Source organism: Myotis daubentonii, chromosome 5, assembly GCF_963259705.1.
Source record: "Myotis daubentonii chromosome 5, mMyoDau2.1, whole genome shotgun sequence".
Lineage (NCBI taxonomy): Eukaryota > Metazoa > Chordata > Mammalia > Chiroptera > Vespertilionidae > Myotis > Myotis daubentonii.
The window spans coordinates 18,891,159-18,906,711 of record NC_081844.1 but is presented as its reverse complement, the minus strand read 5'-3'; the positions used below and the strand labels follow the sequence as shown (position 1 = coordinate 18,906,711).

General features: G+C 58.3%; 2 protein-coding genes across 3 annotated transcripts; one reads left to right on the top strand and one right to left on the bottom strand.

Moving 5' to 3' along the window:
- Positions 1–95: 95 nt before the first annotated feature.
- On the top strand, positions 96–7,081 carry DDX49 (DEAD-box helicase 49). The gene is made up of 13 exons (XM_059696128.1): positions 96–287; positions 1,089–1,212; positions 2,144–2,229; positions 2,318–2,439; positions 2,764–2,951; positions 3,105–3,245; positions 3,922–3,997; positions 4,273–4,349; positions 4,526–4,623; positions 5,592–5,666; positions 6,244–6,332; positions 6,430–6,501; positions 6,588–7,081. The coding sequence occupies exons 1-13, from the start codon at positions 101–103 to the stop codon at positions 6,810–6,812; spliced, it is 1,560 nt and encodes a 519-aa protein (XP_059552111.1). The 5' UTR covers positions 96–100; the 3' UTR covers positions 6,813–7,081.
- A 572-nt stretch (positions 7,082–7,653) lies between these two features.
- Positions 7,654–15,298, bottom strand: HOMER3 (homer scaffold protein 3). 2 transcript variants are annotated; one of them, XM_059696129.1, is made up of 10 exons: positions 15,141–15,298; positions 13,397–13,478; positions 13,159–13,315; positions 12,797–12,928; positions 11,094–11,201; positions 10,241–10,365; positions 9,437–9,593; positions 9,020–9,145; positions 8,842–8,928; positions 7,654–8,149 (listed from the first exon to the last, which is right to left on the bottom strand). In XM_059696129.1, exons 2-10 carry the CDS (start codon positions 13,408–13,410, stop codon positions 7,958–7,960), a joined length of 1,098 nt encoding a protein of 365 aa, XP_059552112.1. In that variant the 5' UTR covers positions 13,411–13,478; positions 15,141–15,298; the 3' UTR covers positions 7,654–7,957. The 2 variants fall into 2 exon arrangements, with proteins under 2 accessions (XP_059552112.1, XP_059552113.1); XM_059696130.1 differs by having other exon boundaries at positions 9,035–9,145.
- Positions 15,299–15,553: the final 255 nt, after the last annotated feature.

Sequence of the window (15,553 nt, the reverse complement as noted above, 5' to 3'; positions counted from 1 at the left end):
ACCAATGGGATTCGGGAAAACATGGTAAGGATATGGTCGAGACTGGGAATGGCAGAGAGAATTTAAGTCGGTGGAATCACGCAGGAGTCGGAACCAATCAATGGGACATTTTATACGTCATTGGCACGCGCCGGAAGCGCGGCTCACAGGCGCTCAGCGGCAGGCAGCGAGGATGGCCGGGTTCGCTGAGCTCGGTCTGTCCTCGTGGCTCGTGGAACAGTGTCGGCAGCTGGGTTTGAAGCAGCCCACACCCGTGCAGCTCGGCTGCATCCCCGCCATCCTGGAAGGTGAGTGTGGCCGGGCCTCTTCCCCACGAGGCATCTCCGCTCCTGTGCCTCCTCCGTTCCCTTTATCATGCTGGTCCCGAGAAGCGAGGGGCAGCCTCGGGCGTCTCGGGGAGCCTGGTTCCGGAGGCAGACACGGCAGTGTTGTTAACGTTTAGGCTGCACGACTCACTGTGTGTCCGCGCACAAGTGATGTAACCCTGAAACGTCTATAGTCTCAGAACTCAGGGAGGTTTTGGTGAACGACTAACCGATAGTACTGGGAAAATTGAATAGAACTTGCACTACTGTCTTTATTTTATAAATGGAAACTGAGGCTGTCAAGTTTACTGGTAGATCCAGGACTCTGATTCCGTGACTGCACTTCTCCCCACTCTTCTGGCCCAAACCAGTTTTGCCATTGCAGTGATGCCCACAGGAAGTCTAGGCCGTGGCAAGATGACGGGTTAAATAAACAAAGGGGAAAGAATCAATAGGGAGCATAAGATGCAGATTGGAGGAGGGCATTCCAAGTTCCCCGGTCTCAGATGATGGTGGCGGTGGTGGGAAGGGTTGTCAAAATGAGGTACTAGTTAGTAGCATCTTGAGTCATGGATATGGGTTCCAGTCCAGCCTGCTACTCATCAGCTGTGTTTCTGGGCAAATCTGAGTCTCCCTTCTGTTAAATGGGAATGATTATGGTCTCTCCTTCCTAGAACTTGTCGGTATGCCTGGAATGGAAAGGGCATGGGCCGGTATCGGTAACTGCTCAATGGAACACCTGTCCACACCTAAACTGTTGATGTTGCTTTGCCCTCTGCCCAGGTCGGGACTGCCTGGGCTGTGCTAAGACAGGCAGTGGCAAGACGGCAGCATTTGTCTTGCCCATCTTGCAGAAGCTCTCTGAGGATCCCTATGGCATCTTCTGCCTTGTCCTGACGCCCACCAGGTGAGCCCCCCATAGGCCTCCTGGGTGAGTTAACCAGTTGTGTTCTCTTGGACAAGCAGCTTTCCTTCTCTTTGCCGTGCTCACCCTGTGTGCAAAGTGGGGACAGAAACCATGTCCCCGTCTTCAGAGCGCTGCAGAATTAAACAGGATAGTGTGTGGAAAATGCTTGACTCAGGGCAAGCACTGGACAGACGGGAACTGTCAGTAGCCTTGTAGCTTAAGAATAGGCACCTCTCTGTTCTTGGTCATAAAGATGTGGAGGTTGACATGGTAAGTTTTGTAATGACAGGAGCGGTGGGCACTGCATGCTATGAGAGTGTGGCCTGGGAATGGGAGGTGTCAAGGAAGGCTTCAGTCAGGGCGCCTTAAAAGATGAGAAGGGTCTCTCAAAGGGACAAGTTTGGGGAAAAGTAATCTAGGCAGAGTGAACTGCGAGCACATTCATGCAGAGGTGTGAGGGGCAGGGCATATTAGAGCCAGCTTGAGAAGGGCCTTGAATGCCAGGTTATAATTGGATCTGAGGGAGAGGGCGAGACAAGAGGCCAGGAATTGGGAACATGGGCTGAGGAAAGGCCTGGTTGGAGCCAGGGCCAAGGGGCAGAGAGGAGGGCACTTGGACACTGGCTACCCCCAGGGCAGGAGGGTTTCAGGCTTTGGTGACTGGTGTCAAGGCCATTGCTGAGAACATGGGAGGAGGAGAGGCCAGTAGGGGAGGAGCCCTGGGCTGTTCTGGGGTCCAGTCTGGTAAGGGGGAAGGGTCCACACAGGCCTCCGACGCTAATTGTCAGAGTTTTTGTCCAAAGAAGACTGGAAGCCATGGAGGGTGTGTGAACAGAGGAGAGCAGGTCGGGAAGCCCTGGGGGTGGAGATGGGAATGGGAGACAGGTACAAAACCTCTGTGTTACCCAGCCCGGCTCCTTCACCCCCACAGGGAGCTGGCCTACCAGATCGCAGAGCAGTTCCGGGTCCTGGGGAAGCCTCTGGGCCTGAAAGACTGCATCATCGTTGGCGGCATGGGTACGGGGGCCCCAGGGAGGCTTTGGGTATGGGACCCCTGCAGTCTTGGACCACCCGCCCAGCCCCACCTCTTGCCCTCCACCTGCAGACATGGTGGCCCAGGCCCTGGAGCTCTCCCGGAAACCACATGTGGTCATCGCCACGCCAGGGCGCCTGGCGGACCACCTCCGCAGCTCCAACACGTTCAGCATCAAGAAAATCCGCTTCTTGGTGAGTTGGCCTGGGCACTGATTCATCCATTTGGAAAACGGGTCCCACAGGCCATCCAGCAGAATGTTAGGAACGTGACAAGGATAGCTCAGACCCACAGGAGGTAGTCTGTACCTGTGGGGGTGGTTGGGAGCAGGGCCTGTCTAAAGAAGTGACATTGGAGCTGAGACAGGTGATGGAGCAGGACCTCCAAGACCTCACGGGAGCGTGCTCCCAGGCTCATGGTCAGAGCTGGGAAGGAGGAACATGGGGGAGGCAGGCCAGCCTTGGACAGCACACTCACCCCAAACCCACTGCCACTACCCGCTGCTGCTGGCGTTGCAGGTGATGGACGAGGCAGACCGGCTGTTGGAGCAGGGCTGCACGGACTTTACCGTAGACCTGGAAGCCATCCTGGCAGCGGTGCCGGCCCGCAGGCAGACGCTGCTCTTCAGTGCCACCCTGACTGACACACTAAAGGAGCTGCAGGGCCTGGCCACCAACCAGCCCTTCTTCTGGGAGGCTCAAGCCCCGTGAGTCCACAGCCACATTCCCGGGGTGTCGGGGGCAGGCAGAGGTGGTGGTGGGGTTACACCCAATACACCCAATGGAGATAATTGCCCATAGGTGGGCAGGGCATTGGCCGAATTCAACAGAAGGGGAAACTGAGGCCTACCCCTTCCCAGGGTGCGCACGGTAGAACAGCTAGACCAGCGCTACCTGCTGGTGCCTGAGAAGGTCAAGGACGCCTACTTGGTCCACCTGATCCAGAAGTTCCATGATGAGCATGAAGACTGGTCCATCATCATCTTCACCAACACATGCAAGTGAGCTTGGTGGGCCCGCTTCCCACAGACTTCCATGAGGGCCCAAGAGGTGGCCCAAGGTCCCAGGTGGGAGGCGCACAGCCAGTCTCCGCACTCCAGGGCCTCGCTCAGACCAGAGGTTTTGGGAGATTTGCTCAAAGCGGCTCAGAACTAGCCACTCACCAGGATCACATCTTCTGAAGGTGGAGCCAGGAATGGGGGTTCCTCAGATCTGCCCTTAACATGAGAGCCAGGCTGTCCCCATTCTTGGAGCCGCCTATTCACTATGGTCTAAGGTCCCTGAGGCCCAGTGCAGCAGCACCCACACCGGGGCTGTGCTCCCCATAGTCCCAGGGGACTTTCGACTCTTCTGAAGCATGTGCAGGGATTGTCAAGAGGCTGTAGACGGTTCTGACTGAGCCAGTAGGCGGGCAGTCCATACCACATCGATGGGACCTGAAGAACTTACTGGCTACCTGAAAAGTCTGGGTGTGGGGCTGACTCTTGCTGGCTTAGGCTGGGAGGAGTCAGCAGAGAGGTTGTCAGTGGGCAAGACACCCTGCAGCTCAGCTTGTCCCTGCCTGTCTGTGCAGGGGCACCTGCCTGGGGTCCCGGGCAGGGTGGGGGGCGGGGGGGCAAAGAGCACTTTCCCAGGACCCCAGCTCTGTCGGGGCTGAAAGTGCATTCTTCCCGCCAGGACCTGCCAGGTCCTGTGCATGATGCTACGCAAGTTCAACTTCCCCACTGTGGCTCTGCATTCTATGATGAAACAGGTGAGGAGACCCCCGCCTGCTCCCCTTGCCTGTGACTCCTCCCAGCCTCCGGGCCTTTGCGTAGGCTCTTCCCTCTGCCTGGTACACTCTTCTGCCACCCCCCTTCGCCCGTTCTGGCTTTTTTAGTCATCTCCCTCCCTGGACTGTGAGCCCTGTGAGGGCAGGACCATCCTGGCCCCAGCCCTGTCCTAGGCCTCATACAGTAAGTGCTCATTGACTAAGATGGTGTCTGACCCCCATCCCCATTCCCCCAATTCTTCCCTGATCCGGCTCAGAAAGAACGCTTTGCTGCCCTGGCCAAGTTTAAGTCCAGCATCTATCGGATCCTGATCGCAACAGATGTGGCCTCCCGGTGAGCAGAATACTCCGTCCTAGGTGCTGGCCCGGTGACACCCCACAGAGGGGCCAGAGGGGGAGGCTGGCCTCGGGCCAGGATTGGGCAGCCCGTTTCACTGCTAAGTGACTTGGGTGAGTCCCAGCACCGGTTTTACCACGTGGACAGTGGTGCTGATCGGCCTCTGCCTCTAGGGGCCTGGACATTCCCACGGTACAGGTGGTCATTAACCACAATACCCCCGGGCTCCCAAAGATCTACATCCACCGAGTTGGCCGGACAGCCCGTGCAGGTGAGTAGACGGGGGGATGGCCTTTGGGGAGCCACCCCTCCAGCTTGCCCACACCATGAGGAGCCAAAGTCATGAGCTAGTGGGGCAGGTGCGGGGGGGGGGGGGGGGGGATACAGCCCCAGGTGAAAGCTGCTGGGGAACTGTCCTTTTAAAAGCAAAGGTGGGGATACTTTGGCTTTTTCATGGAACCTACATCTGTCTCTGGGGACATAGCATATACTGCCCCAATCCTCATCAATCCCTGTTGCCTCACTTCAGTCCTCTTAGACTGTCGGGCTGCCAATTGGCACCTTGCAGTGAGTGGGTGCATGAGCCCTGGTGGATGTGGTGTTGCCTATGGGATTTGGTGTCCAAGTTTAACCCCTCACTGTGACCTTAGCCAGTGGCCAAGGAGACATCCATCTCTCTGATCCCCAGCTCTAACAGGGAGGGGTGCTGCATTTGTGAGATTTTGTCATGCCTGGAGTGGAGAGATACTTTCTGGGGCTGTGCTGGTCCTGCCCCTTCTCTCCTGCCCTGTGGCCTCAGGCAGATCACACCAGCTTTCTGGACCTTACTGCTTTGTCAAGTGGTGGGTATCGAGAACATGATGTCTGTTTGAGGCTGCTCCAAGGATCATGGGCCTGGTCAGCTGTCAGCGCTGGTCCAGCACTAGCCATTGTCACAGAAATGGAACGGAGAAACTGGCATGCAGAAATCTGGGCTGAGGCCTGTCACAGCTTACTGCTGCCATAACAGCCAGGGCTCCCTGGCAGCCATGCCAAAAGGGGAATCAGCCACATCACCTGCTCCAATTAGGGCCAAGCTGGCAAGAGAGCCACCTCTCCCTGGTGTCCTGCAGCTCAGCTCCCCTGGGGCAGATCACCTTGATACCCCAGGCTTCCTTCACCTGCCCCCACCTACCCACCAAGTTCTGACCCCTCATCCTGGCCCCTGGCACATAGCAGGTAACTGGTATGTCCTTACAGGGCGGCAGGGACAGGCCATTACACTGGTGACACAGTATGACATCCACCTGGTTCATGCCATCGAGGAGCAAATCAGTGAGTAAGGGGGCAGGAGTGGGATACCCACCTACCTTCTCACACGAGCAAACTTAAACCACTGTCCTTCCTATACATCCCCCAAAGAAGTTTCTTTTGCCCAATTATTGAAAGAGAAGCTCCCCATAATGGCCATCTGGTGGGCAAGGACTGGTTTCTGAGACCTTGTGTGGGTGGTCCCTGTGAATAGGTCCAAGGCTTGAGTCTGTTTAAAACCCCCGTCAGGTAGTTTAATGTGTAGCCGAGACCAAGAACCACGAGGGCATGTCTAATCACCAGTGACTCCTCAAATTCAGAAACGACTTGACTTAAGAGAACACTGCCCAAAAAAGTACTTTCCCCCCCAATCCAGTTCTTAGCGTTGGTAACCACACACACACACACACACACACACATGCAGTCTGTATCCTACTTAGGTCTGAAATCCCAGATCTTGCCCACCTGACTTTTATCTGTTAAGACCCCCAGACACCTTGCATGCCCCCCCCCCCCCCCACACACACACTGGGAACTCACTATTGGCTGAAATTCCTCTTCCTGTCATGTCTGCCCCCTCCCCCCACCCTTGTCCCCACAGAGAAGAAGCTGGAGGAGTTCCTGGTGGAGGAGGCTGAGGTGCTGCAGATTCTCACACAGGTCAACGTGGTGCGGAGGGAATGTGAGATTGTGAGTGTCCAGGAGCTGATCTTTGGGACCCAGGGTGCTCCCTTCGAGATGGGAACTACCCCCCATGATGGCCTCTCCCTCTCCCCCCCAACCCCAGAAACTTGAGGCAGCCAACTTTGATGAAAAGAAGGAAATTAACAAGCGGAAGCAGCTGATCCTGGAGGGAAAGGTGAGGGCTGAGCCAGCAGGTGGGAGGCAAGGTTCCTGAGGTAGGGAGTAACCAGCTCAGCCATCTCCCTGTCCTCCCCGAGCCAGGACCCTGACCTGGAGGCCAAGCGCAAGGCTGAGCTGGCCAAGATCAAGCAGAAGAACCGGCGCTTCAAGGAGCAGGTGGAGCACGCGTTGCAGCGGCAGAAGGCCGGTGGGACTGGCCGCAGGGGCCGTCTGCCCAAAGCCCGACCGGAGGCCCGCTCAGGCCCAGGACCTGGCCTAAGGCCCCCTCGGCCCCTACCTGCCCAGCCTAAGACTTCATCAAACTGAGGGTTGGAGAGTTGGAGGGCAGTTTTCCCCTCCCAAGCTGCCCAGTCCCCCTCATTGTGCAGTACATGGCTCCTCTTCTGTGGCCCCAACTGGCTCCTTCTCGAAGCCTTGGCCCAAAGTCAAGCTATCAAGGGAAGAACACTGGCCATGTGGTTGGGCCCATCTCCATAAGCAGTGACTCCAGCCCAGGGTCACTGAAGGGGGTGCTGTGGGCCCAGAAGTGAAGGTGTGTCATTTGCGGGAGATAATAAACGGGTCTTTTGACTTGCCCAGCCTGACTCCGGGCACAGGAGTAGGAGAGGAGGGTATGGCTTCCTGTGCCTTTTAAGTCCCCTGGGACCTTATGTCACTCCACGCCCCCCACCTCCACCCCCAATTCTTCATTCCTGTTGGGCAAGGCCCAAAACTGAACTGCAGTGCTGGCTGTTCCAGGTGGGTGACCTTGGGTTGGTGAGTCCCTCAGGGTCAGTTTCCTCATCTGTAAGTGGACATAGCAACTGCACCTCTTCAAATGCGGCCATGAGGTTGGTGAGATCATCCTCTTCTCTGGAGAACATGGCTGTGGTCTTTAATGCCTGCCCACCTCATCGAATCTAGGGTTTGCAGCCAGAGTGAAGGGAGGCTGAACCAAGGCCACCTAAGTCCAAACTGGTCTAGACAACATGGGCTGAGCCCCAGGGGATGGGGGCAGCAGGACCAGGCAGCTGTGTGGCCTAGCCCCGCCCCATCTACCCCCTCCCCGCCCCCACTTGGGCTCTGAGCCTCATCCTGCTCGCCTCAAGTGACTTTCCAGTCCTACATGAGCAGAGGACAGCTAGGATGTATTGGAGAGGAGACAGGAGAAGGTCCAATGACAACATTTAGTGTCCACCCACCACACACACACAGTCATGCTTAGAAATGTAATCTGGGCACCAGCAGTGTGCCCTGGTGGAGAGCCTAGAAATCTTACACAATGAAAAGCCCCCAGTAGCCCCTAAGCTGTAAGCAGCCAAGCCCTCTATTGGCTGTCAGCCCTGGTCCCTGCCAGGGCAAGTGGCCTGCTGGGCCGCCTGCGGCCAGCCCATGCCCCAAATGGGAAGCATTTGTGTAGAACCTGCTCCCATAGGCTCCAGCTCCTACGAGGACTGGTGGCCAGGCCGGGCTCAGGGAGCACCCTCGGCTAGGCGGGCCAGGCCCTCCCGCAGCTCGCTCAGCTCGAACAGTCTGACGTCCAGCAGCTGTGCGGCCCGGCCCACCTCAGCCCTTGCCCGTTCCCGCTCAGCCCGAGCCTCCTCCAGGCTGCGCTCTGTCACCCGCAGCTGGTGCTCCAACTCCACGTTGCGGGTTTCCAGGTCCTGCAGGGAGAGGGTGGGCAGGGTTACCAGCCCTGACGGGGGCATGTTTCTGAGTGCCATCTCCACAGTTCCCACTGTGGGCCAAGTCCCCCTCCGTCTCTTGATCTCCCTGCCACCTGTGCTGAAGACACTCCCTGCTCCCCCAGCCAACTTGAACACCATAGAACTGATCATGGCCTCTTCTGAAAGCTGCCTGTGACCCATCAGGCTGGGGATGAAATCTACACATCCCCTTTCTCCTTTCTCATTACAACTCAGCCTCGCTGGCTTTGTGGTTCCTTAGACACACTGATACCCTCCCCATCTCGGCCTTTGAGGACATGCCCCATGACTGCTTCTTGGATAAAGTTTTTAGCAAAAGCCAGGCCAGCCAGACCTGTGTTCAAATGCAGGCTGGGGAGGTGTGAGGACTTGATGCAGTCAAGAAAGCTCAGCAGGGATTAAAAAATTGCCAGTTGAGTAAATGGATCTAAAACGTTGTACCAAGAACAACCGTTTACAAGCCACCTCAGACCTTCCATGCATCTGCTCTTCCCAGTCCTTCACCTGAGGTAGCTGTCTTCCTGACCCCACGTACAGATGGAGAAACGGGCCAAAGGGGACCAGCCAGGAAGGGAAGAGACCAAATCTGCGTCACACCCGAAGCTGGCTGCCCAAGCGCAGTCACCCTATCTCCTGGCAACCACACACACCTGCACCTTCTGTTGCGTCTCCTCCCGATCCACTGCATCAGGGGCCTCGCGGGGCACACCGGCCTGGCTCTTGAGTGTCTGGATCTCCTAGTGGAGAAGAAAACAAGGGGTGTTCTGGGGGTCCTGGCTCTCCCATGGGAGGTCAGGGAAGGTGAGGCCTGGGGACACACATACTCACATGCTCTGTGCTCACCTGGTCCTTGGTCTGCACTAAGGACTCCAGCTGTTCCAGCGTCTGGCCTGGTCCCTCTTTCTCACTGAGTGGGGTCGGCTCTGTGGCTGCCTGGGCCTCCAGTTCAGCCACCTGGGTGGACAGAATGATCAGCACCTCTCTGGGGAATCTGCCTTCTGCTCAGTCCCGCCCCCTCTGCTCGGAGTTACCACCCCACCCCTGGCAGGGAAGCCTTTAGGGTCTGACACCCCTTTGAGGTGGGCGCTAAATCAGACCCATTTTACAGAGCGTGAAACTGAGGCTCCGGGAAGTAACCTATAGATCACACAGCCAGTGGGTGAACCCAGGACAGACAGGACATGCTCAGGCAGGGGCTCCACAGTTGCCGGAGGCCCAGGGTCTCTGAGGGAAGGGTGCCCTCACCCGCTGCCGCAGCCGCTCGGCCTCTGCGCGCTGTGCCTCGAGCTGCTGCCTCCACTGGGCGGCGGCCGCGTTGGCCTCTCTCAGGGCGCTCGCCAACTTGTTGTTGCTGTCCTGCAGCGCGAAGAACTCGGCCTCCCACTGCACCTCGCCCACGGAGCTGCGGGGACGCAGCGGTCGGCATCGGGTCGAGCCAGCCCGGCAGCACTAGGCTAGGGGCGGGGCAGCACGAGAGGGGGCGTGGCCGCGCTAGGCTGGGGCGGGGCTATGGTGGGCGGGCGGTTTGGGGGCGGGGCCACGCTGGACAGTGCTGGGAACTGTACAATGGGCCGAGGCGGGGCGGGCGTGGGGGCGGAGCCAAGGCGCGGAAGTCCGGGCAGGCGGGTCCTGCCGGAGGGTGAATGGGACTGGGCGGTACGATCCCTGCCGTAGGCGGGGTCAGTACAGGCGCCGGGTGTTTGTTCAGAGACAATGGGAATGCGGCGGGAGCCCGCGTCAGCCCACGGGGACCCAGCCAGGCGGGGTGGGGTTGGGAGGCTCGGTGGGATAGAACTATCCGGAGGAGGCGTGAGCGGGGCGGGGGCAGGGTCATCCCTCGGAAGGCGTGGCCAAAGCGGAGCGCGTGCAAGGGCGCGGTCGGCTCCCGAACTCCGGAAGGGGCAGGATTGTTGGGGTCACCCGCCTCCGGGTCCCAGGCTTGGGGTCCATGGTCAGATCCGCCGCCCGTCGCGCTGGGCGGCTTCTGAGAAGCGGCTCGCGCAGCCCCACCTCCTGCCGCGTCCCGGTGCCCCGCCCCACCCCCCTCACCCCTCGGACAGCATCTTCTTGAGCCGCTCTCGCTCGGCGGGGCCAGGGGCTTCCGCGCTCTGGCTGCGGAACAGCTTCTCGTCGCTGGGGGGACCATTGGTGCTGATAAGGGGGCTCGGGGGCACCTAAGGGTGTGGACAGAAGCGGGGTCACGGGAGGGGGGGTGTCAGTCAAGGACCGGTTAGAAGATCATGGTTAGGCTCAGGACTGATGTTACTGAGGTCATGGCTGAGAGCAGGCGCCCTTCCCCTCTCACCCATCCTCCATGGTTCCCCGTGGCCGCCCTGGACCAGAGTTCTGGACTCTGGCCCCCAACCTTGCCTGCCTGAGCTCTAACCAATTCCCCAGCAGCAAACCTGACGCAGGTCAGTCTAACCCCAGAGATACTCGAAATCTGCCCCTGGGGACATGGGGAGCAACCTGAAACCTTAGGAACAGGACCCCTCTGGGGCCAGATTTCAACATCCATTTCAGGAAGCCCTCTCCACCAAGCTGAATTTGTTATGAATTCACCTCAGGAGCCTTGAGGGCAGGGGCCAGCCTGCCTTTTCATCTCTGTAACCCCAGTCCAGCCTTGGGCCTGGCACACAGTAGGTGGTTAATAAATTACACAGTCAATTCATGGGGGGAACTGCCTGAGAACAGTTCTTTACTCCACCCCCTCAGCCATCTCAACTTCCAGGAGGCCACATTCCCCCTCACATGCTCCACGGCACCCACACTCCTCTCCTCCGTGGCCCCGACACAATTTGTGAGCATCTGGTTCTGGGCACCAGCACATCACAACGCAGGAACCCTAACCCCACCCCCTCCCCTCATATCGCTGGGCAGGCATGGGACAGGGAGTACTGACCTGATGAGTGGAGAGGCCCAGGGCTGGACTGGTGAGCTCCCCGCCATCCTGAGATTTCTCCCTCGCCAGCCTCGCTGCTTCCTTCACTTCCTGGAACTTCTCAGCAAACTGAGGAGGGGGGACAGAAACAGTCAGTCAACAAACCCCTGGCCCCTCCCCTGGCGCCCCAGCCAGGACCATCCCTGTCACTTACGAAGGGAACTCTGCAGCCCCTCATCTCATGAACCGGGAAAGGGGAAGAGGGCTTGGAAGATGATGTCCCGAAGGGCAGAGTGAGCTTGGGAGCAGGGGGTGGGGTGTGCATGGGGGAGGCTTACACAGAGCCACCCTGAGAAAGGGATCGCCTTTCCCTCTCCATCGAGCTTATTTCAGCAAGGAGAGCCTCAGGTGGGTGCTGATCTGTCTTTAATGCGTGGAACACATGCAAATATCCTTGTATGACAAAGAGAAAGCAGGTCTGGGACCTCAGCCCTAGCCAGCAAGAAAGTGATTGTCCTGTTCTCATTTTTGTTATATTTTTGTTTGTTTTTAAGATATGTTTTATTGATTTCAGAGCCTGCAACCCAGGCATGTGCTCTTGACCAGAACTGAAGGCCGACGCTTTATCCCCTAAGCCAAACCGGCGAGGGCAGTTTGAAAATACTTTTTTTGTTTGTTTGTTTTTATTTTTTAATTTTTTTTTTTTTATTTCTTAAAGTATTGAGTATTACTGAAAATACTTTTTAAAGGAAATATTTAGCACTGGCTGGTTTGGCTCAGTAGATAGAGCGTCAGCCTGGGGATTGAAGGGTCCCAGGTTCGATTCTGGTCGGGGGGCACATGCCCAGGTTGCTGGCTCAATCCTCAGTGTGGGGCGTGCAGAAGGCAGCCCATCAACAATTCTCTGTCATCATTGATGTTTCTATCTTTGTCCCTCTCCCTTCCTCTCTGAAATCAATAAAAATATATTTTAAAAAATAAAATAAAAGAAATATTTAGTTATACAGCCACTTGATTTGTGCAAAGGGGCTGGCGCAATTCACTGGAGGCAAATGGTCTTTTCAAAAATGGCCCAAGATCGCTGGGCCAGTGTGGGTCAGTGGTTGAGCATTGACCTATGGATTCCAGGTCAGGGCATATGCCCGGGTTGTGGACTCAATCCTCAGTAGGGGGTGTGCAAGAGGCAGCGGTGTTTCTGTTTCTCCCTCTCTCTTCCTCTCTGTAAAAATAAATAAAATATATATTTTTTAAAATGACCCAAGATCAACTGGATACTACTGTGGGAATAAATACTCCTACCATTCACTACCCACAGAAGTAAATTCAAGACCTAAATATGAAAGGAAAACAAAAGCTAATAGAAGAAAATCGTCATGCCCTCAGCGGGACTCAGAGAGCACAAACCAACCATCCAGGGAAACAATGGATAAAACAATACTGACGTCTAAAGACAGCAGAGGGTGGAGGGCAGGGATGATACAGTGCTAGTGTGTGTGGGGAAGCACCCGGCCCATTCCTGGAACCCAGAGAGGGGCAAGGTGTGTTGAAATTGGAGGTGTCCTGCAGAGCTGGGATGTGAATCAGGGAACAGGGAAGGGCTTCTGGCTTTTCCACTTCTGCAGCTGGAAAGGTGGAGGCCCAGCACCTGACCAGGGGCCCCAGTGCACCCAAGAGAGGACACAGACCCAGCCCTGTCCCTTCCACCATGTACCCTTGAGGCCCACCTGGGTCAGATGCTGTTCAGAAGCAAAGCCAAGGCCGTAGACAGTGTTGGCACGACTGTCTGCCCATTGTCCGAACTTCTGGGAGGTTTTGGTAAAGGTCATGTTGGGGGTGACAGTACTATTGATAATGGCCTGGGGAAAGGAGAGGAAAGTTCAAGGTCAATGGAACTGTTAAATAATGAACATGAGAGCAACTAGGGTATCACTTTATATGAGTGTCTCCAAGGTCCTTATCAGAGCCATGTCACAAGGAAGAGACTGGGGCCCAGAAAGGGTCAGGGCTCCTCTAGACCTGTCCCTGGGCACACAGCAAGGCAACAACCAGATCCAGGCCCACCACCCCAACCAGGCCCTGCCAGGACCTTGGCACCCCCAATGCTGATGATTCGGTAGACGTTTCTGGTGGCATCATAGAAGTAGGAGACAGTGAGTGCGTGCTTGCCCGCAGGGATCCAGTTCCGCTTGGTAGCTGGGTCGATCTGGAACACATGTGCCCTGGTGCTGAAGATGGGCTGCTCCCTGCATGGGGAGAGGGTGCTCAGTGGGGACTAGGCACCCCCCAGAGGGCTCAGGGCCAAGCCAGTGGGGGCAGGGGCTCACCTGGCTGTGGACATTGGTCAGGCTGGGCTAGGTGGGCTCCAAGGGGCAGCCAGAGAGGTGGCAGGAGCTGCTGGTTCGGCCTCTGGGGTAGAAAGGACTTGTGAGTGTCCCCCAGGACAGGCTGAGGGAGGCCAAGCAGGTCCAACCTCAGGACTCACCACCAGGTGCACCATTCATGGAATTTCAACCAAAAAGGTGAGAGAATCAGTGGATCACTCAGATCAAGGAGACCCTGCCTCTCTCCACCTGGAGAAGCTCCAACAACACCCTGGGCAAGAGGTGGCTCTCTGAGAGGTGGCCCCTGACATCTCAGCATAAACCTAGCCTCATCTGGGTTGTTAAAACCTTGGTGAAGCCCCCTCAGTCTCAGGGTGGGTTGAGGAGGCCGAAGCCAGATCCCCTTCAGTACTTTCCACACATTCACCTATGGCTCCTCAAGCCAGAGCCTCCAGCAAAGACTGGCATCACCAGGTGCTACTGGGAGACCAATCCCCACTGGCCTCCCAGAGCACAGACTCCTGTCAAAGTCCAATCAGGGAGCCCCCATCCTTGTCAAAAAGACAAGATGCAGCCAAACAGGACCGCCCTGGTACCCACTACCAGATCTCCCATCACCACTCACTCCCAATACCAAGGGGGCTGAGTGGAACCAAGGTTGAATATGGGCTCCCCACATGCCTCTCTCTAGCCACCACCCCACAGAAGCCAGGAATAGCTGGGGGGGGGGGGGGGCAGGGACATGGGGGGATTTTTTTGACCCTCCCCCGGCCCTCAAACTTGCATCCAGAGTATCTGCAGGGGACTCAGGAGGGACCTGGGGGAGGGGAGGCAAGTTGGGGGAAGGGACGCCCGGGCTTAGTGGTCTCCGTGGTCCGAGGGGGACTGCACCCCCACCCGAGTCCTGGGCAGCTGCTGTCCTGGTCACGGGGTCTGAAACCCGAGCCCCCGGTGGGGGAGGGGCGATAGCTCTGGCCGAGGTTGGGGGCAGTCCTGGGTCAGGCTGGGGCTCCGGGGTCCCAAGAACTCCGGCCCTTCCGGACGGGGCGCTCCTGCCGTGACTTGCGCGTTTGGGAAAAGTTACTCACCAACTAGTCATGCCCCTCACGCCCGCGGGCCGCGAGGCGCCCGGAGGGTGCCCGACCCCGCCCGGTGCCCGGGATCCTTAATCGCTTGTGCGGGCGAACCCCACCCAGGTGCCCGGGTCCGGGATCCTGACAGTCAGGATCGAGTCCCCACACGCGTCAGGAGTGGGGCGCCCAGTGCGCGCCGCAACTTCGGGATATGCGGTCCCCAACCTTGGGACTGCAAGATCCCCGTGACGACCCGGATCCGGGTCCAGAACTTCGGGACCATATTATCTGCCTCCTCCAACCCCAGGCCCATAACTTCGGGGATCCTCCGCGCCGCCCCGATTCTTGAACTTTGGGGGCCCTCTGCCCCCTTCCATGCCCAGGTCCAGAATCTCGGGGTCCCTTCGCGCCCTCCCCAGGTCTGGAACTTCGGAGACACCTTCGCAGCCTCCTGCGAGGCGGGGCGAGGAACTTTGGGAAGCTCTCACTGTCCCCTTCCCGACCCGAGCTACGGAACTTGGGGCCCTGAGCCCCCGCAAGACCGAATGCTTCGGAGCTTCCCCGACCGCCCTCAGCCTCCGTATCCAGAACTTCGGGGCTCCCCGCGCCCTCCCCCGGCCCGGGAACTTCGGGGCCCCCCGCGCCAGCACGCCGTCTCGGTTGGCCAGGCTCACCCTGCCGGCTGGGCTCCCCGTGAGTGTCCCGGCGGAGTCGGGTGCGGCCCGCGGCGCCGACTCCCCGCGCCCTCCGCGCCGCCCGCGCCTTTGTCTGCGCTGCCGCTGCCGCCTGCGCCGCCTCCGGTCCCATTGCAACGGGTCCCGACGCAGCCGCCGCCCGCCCCGCCGCCCCGCCTCCCCGCCTCCCTGCCTCCCCGCCCCTCCACATCCCCGAGGTCTCCCGCAGCTCCCCCTGCCGGCCCTCCGCGGCGGGGCGGGCGGGGCTGGGGGAGGAGGTCGGAGAGCCCGGTGCAACGGGGAAAGGGCCGGGAGGGCGGGGAGTAAGGGTGGGTAAGGGGGCTGGGGTGAGGGAGGGACGTTGACCCAGACCCAGAGCAGAGAGACTGGGGGAGAGGCAGAGACCAGGAGAC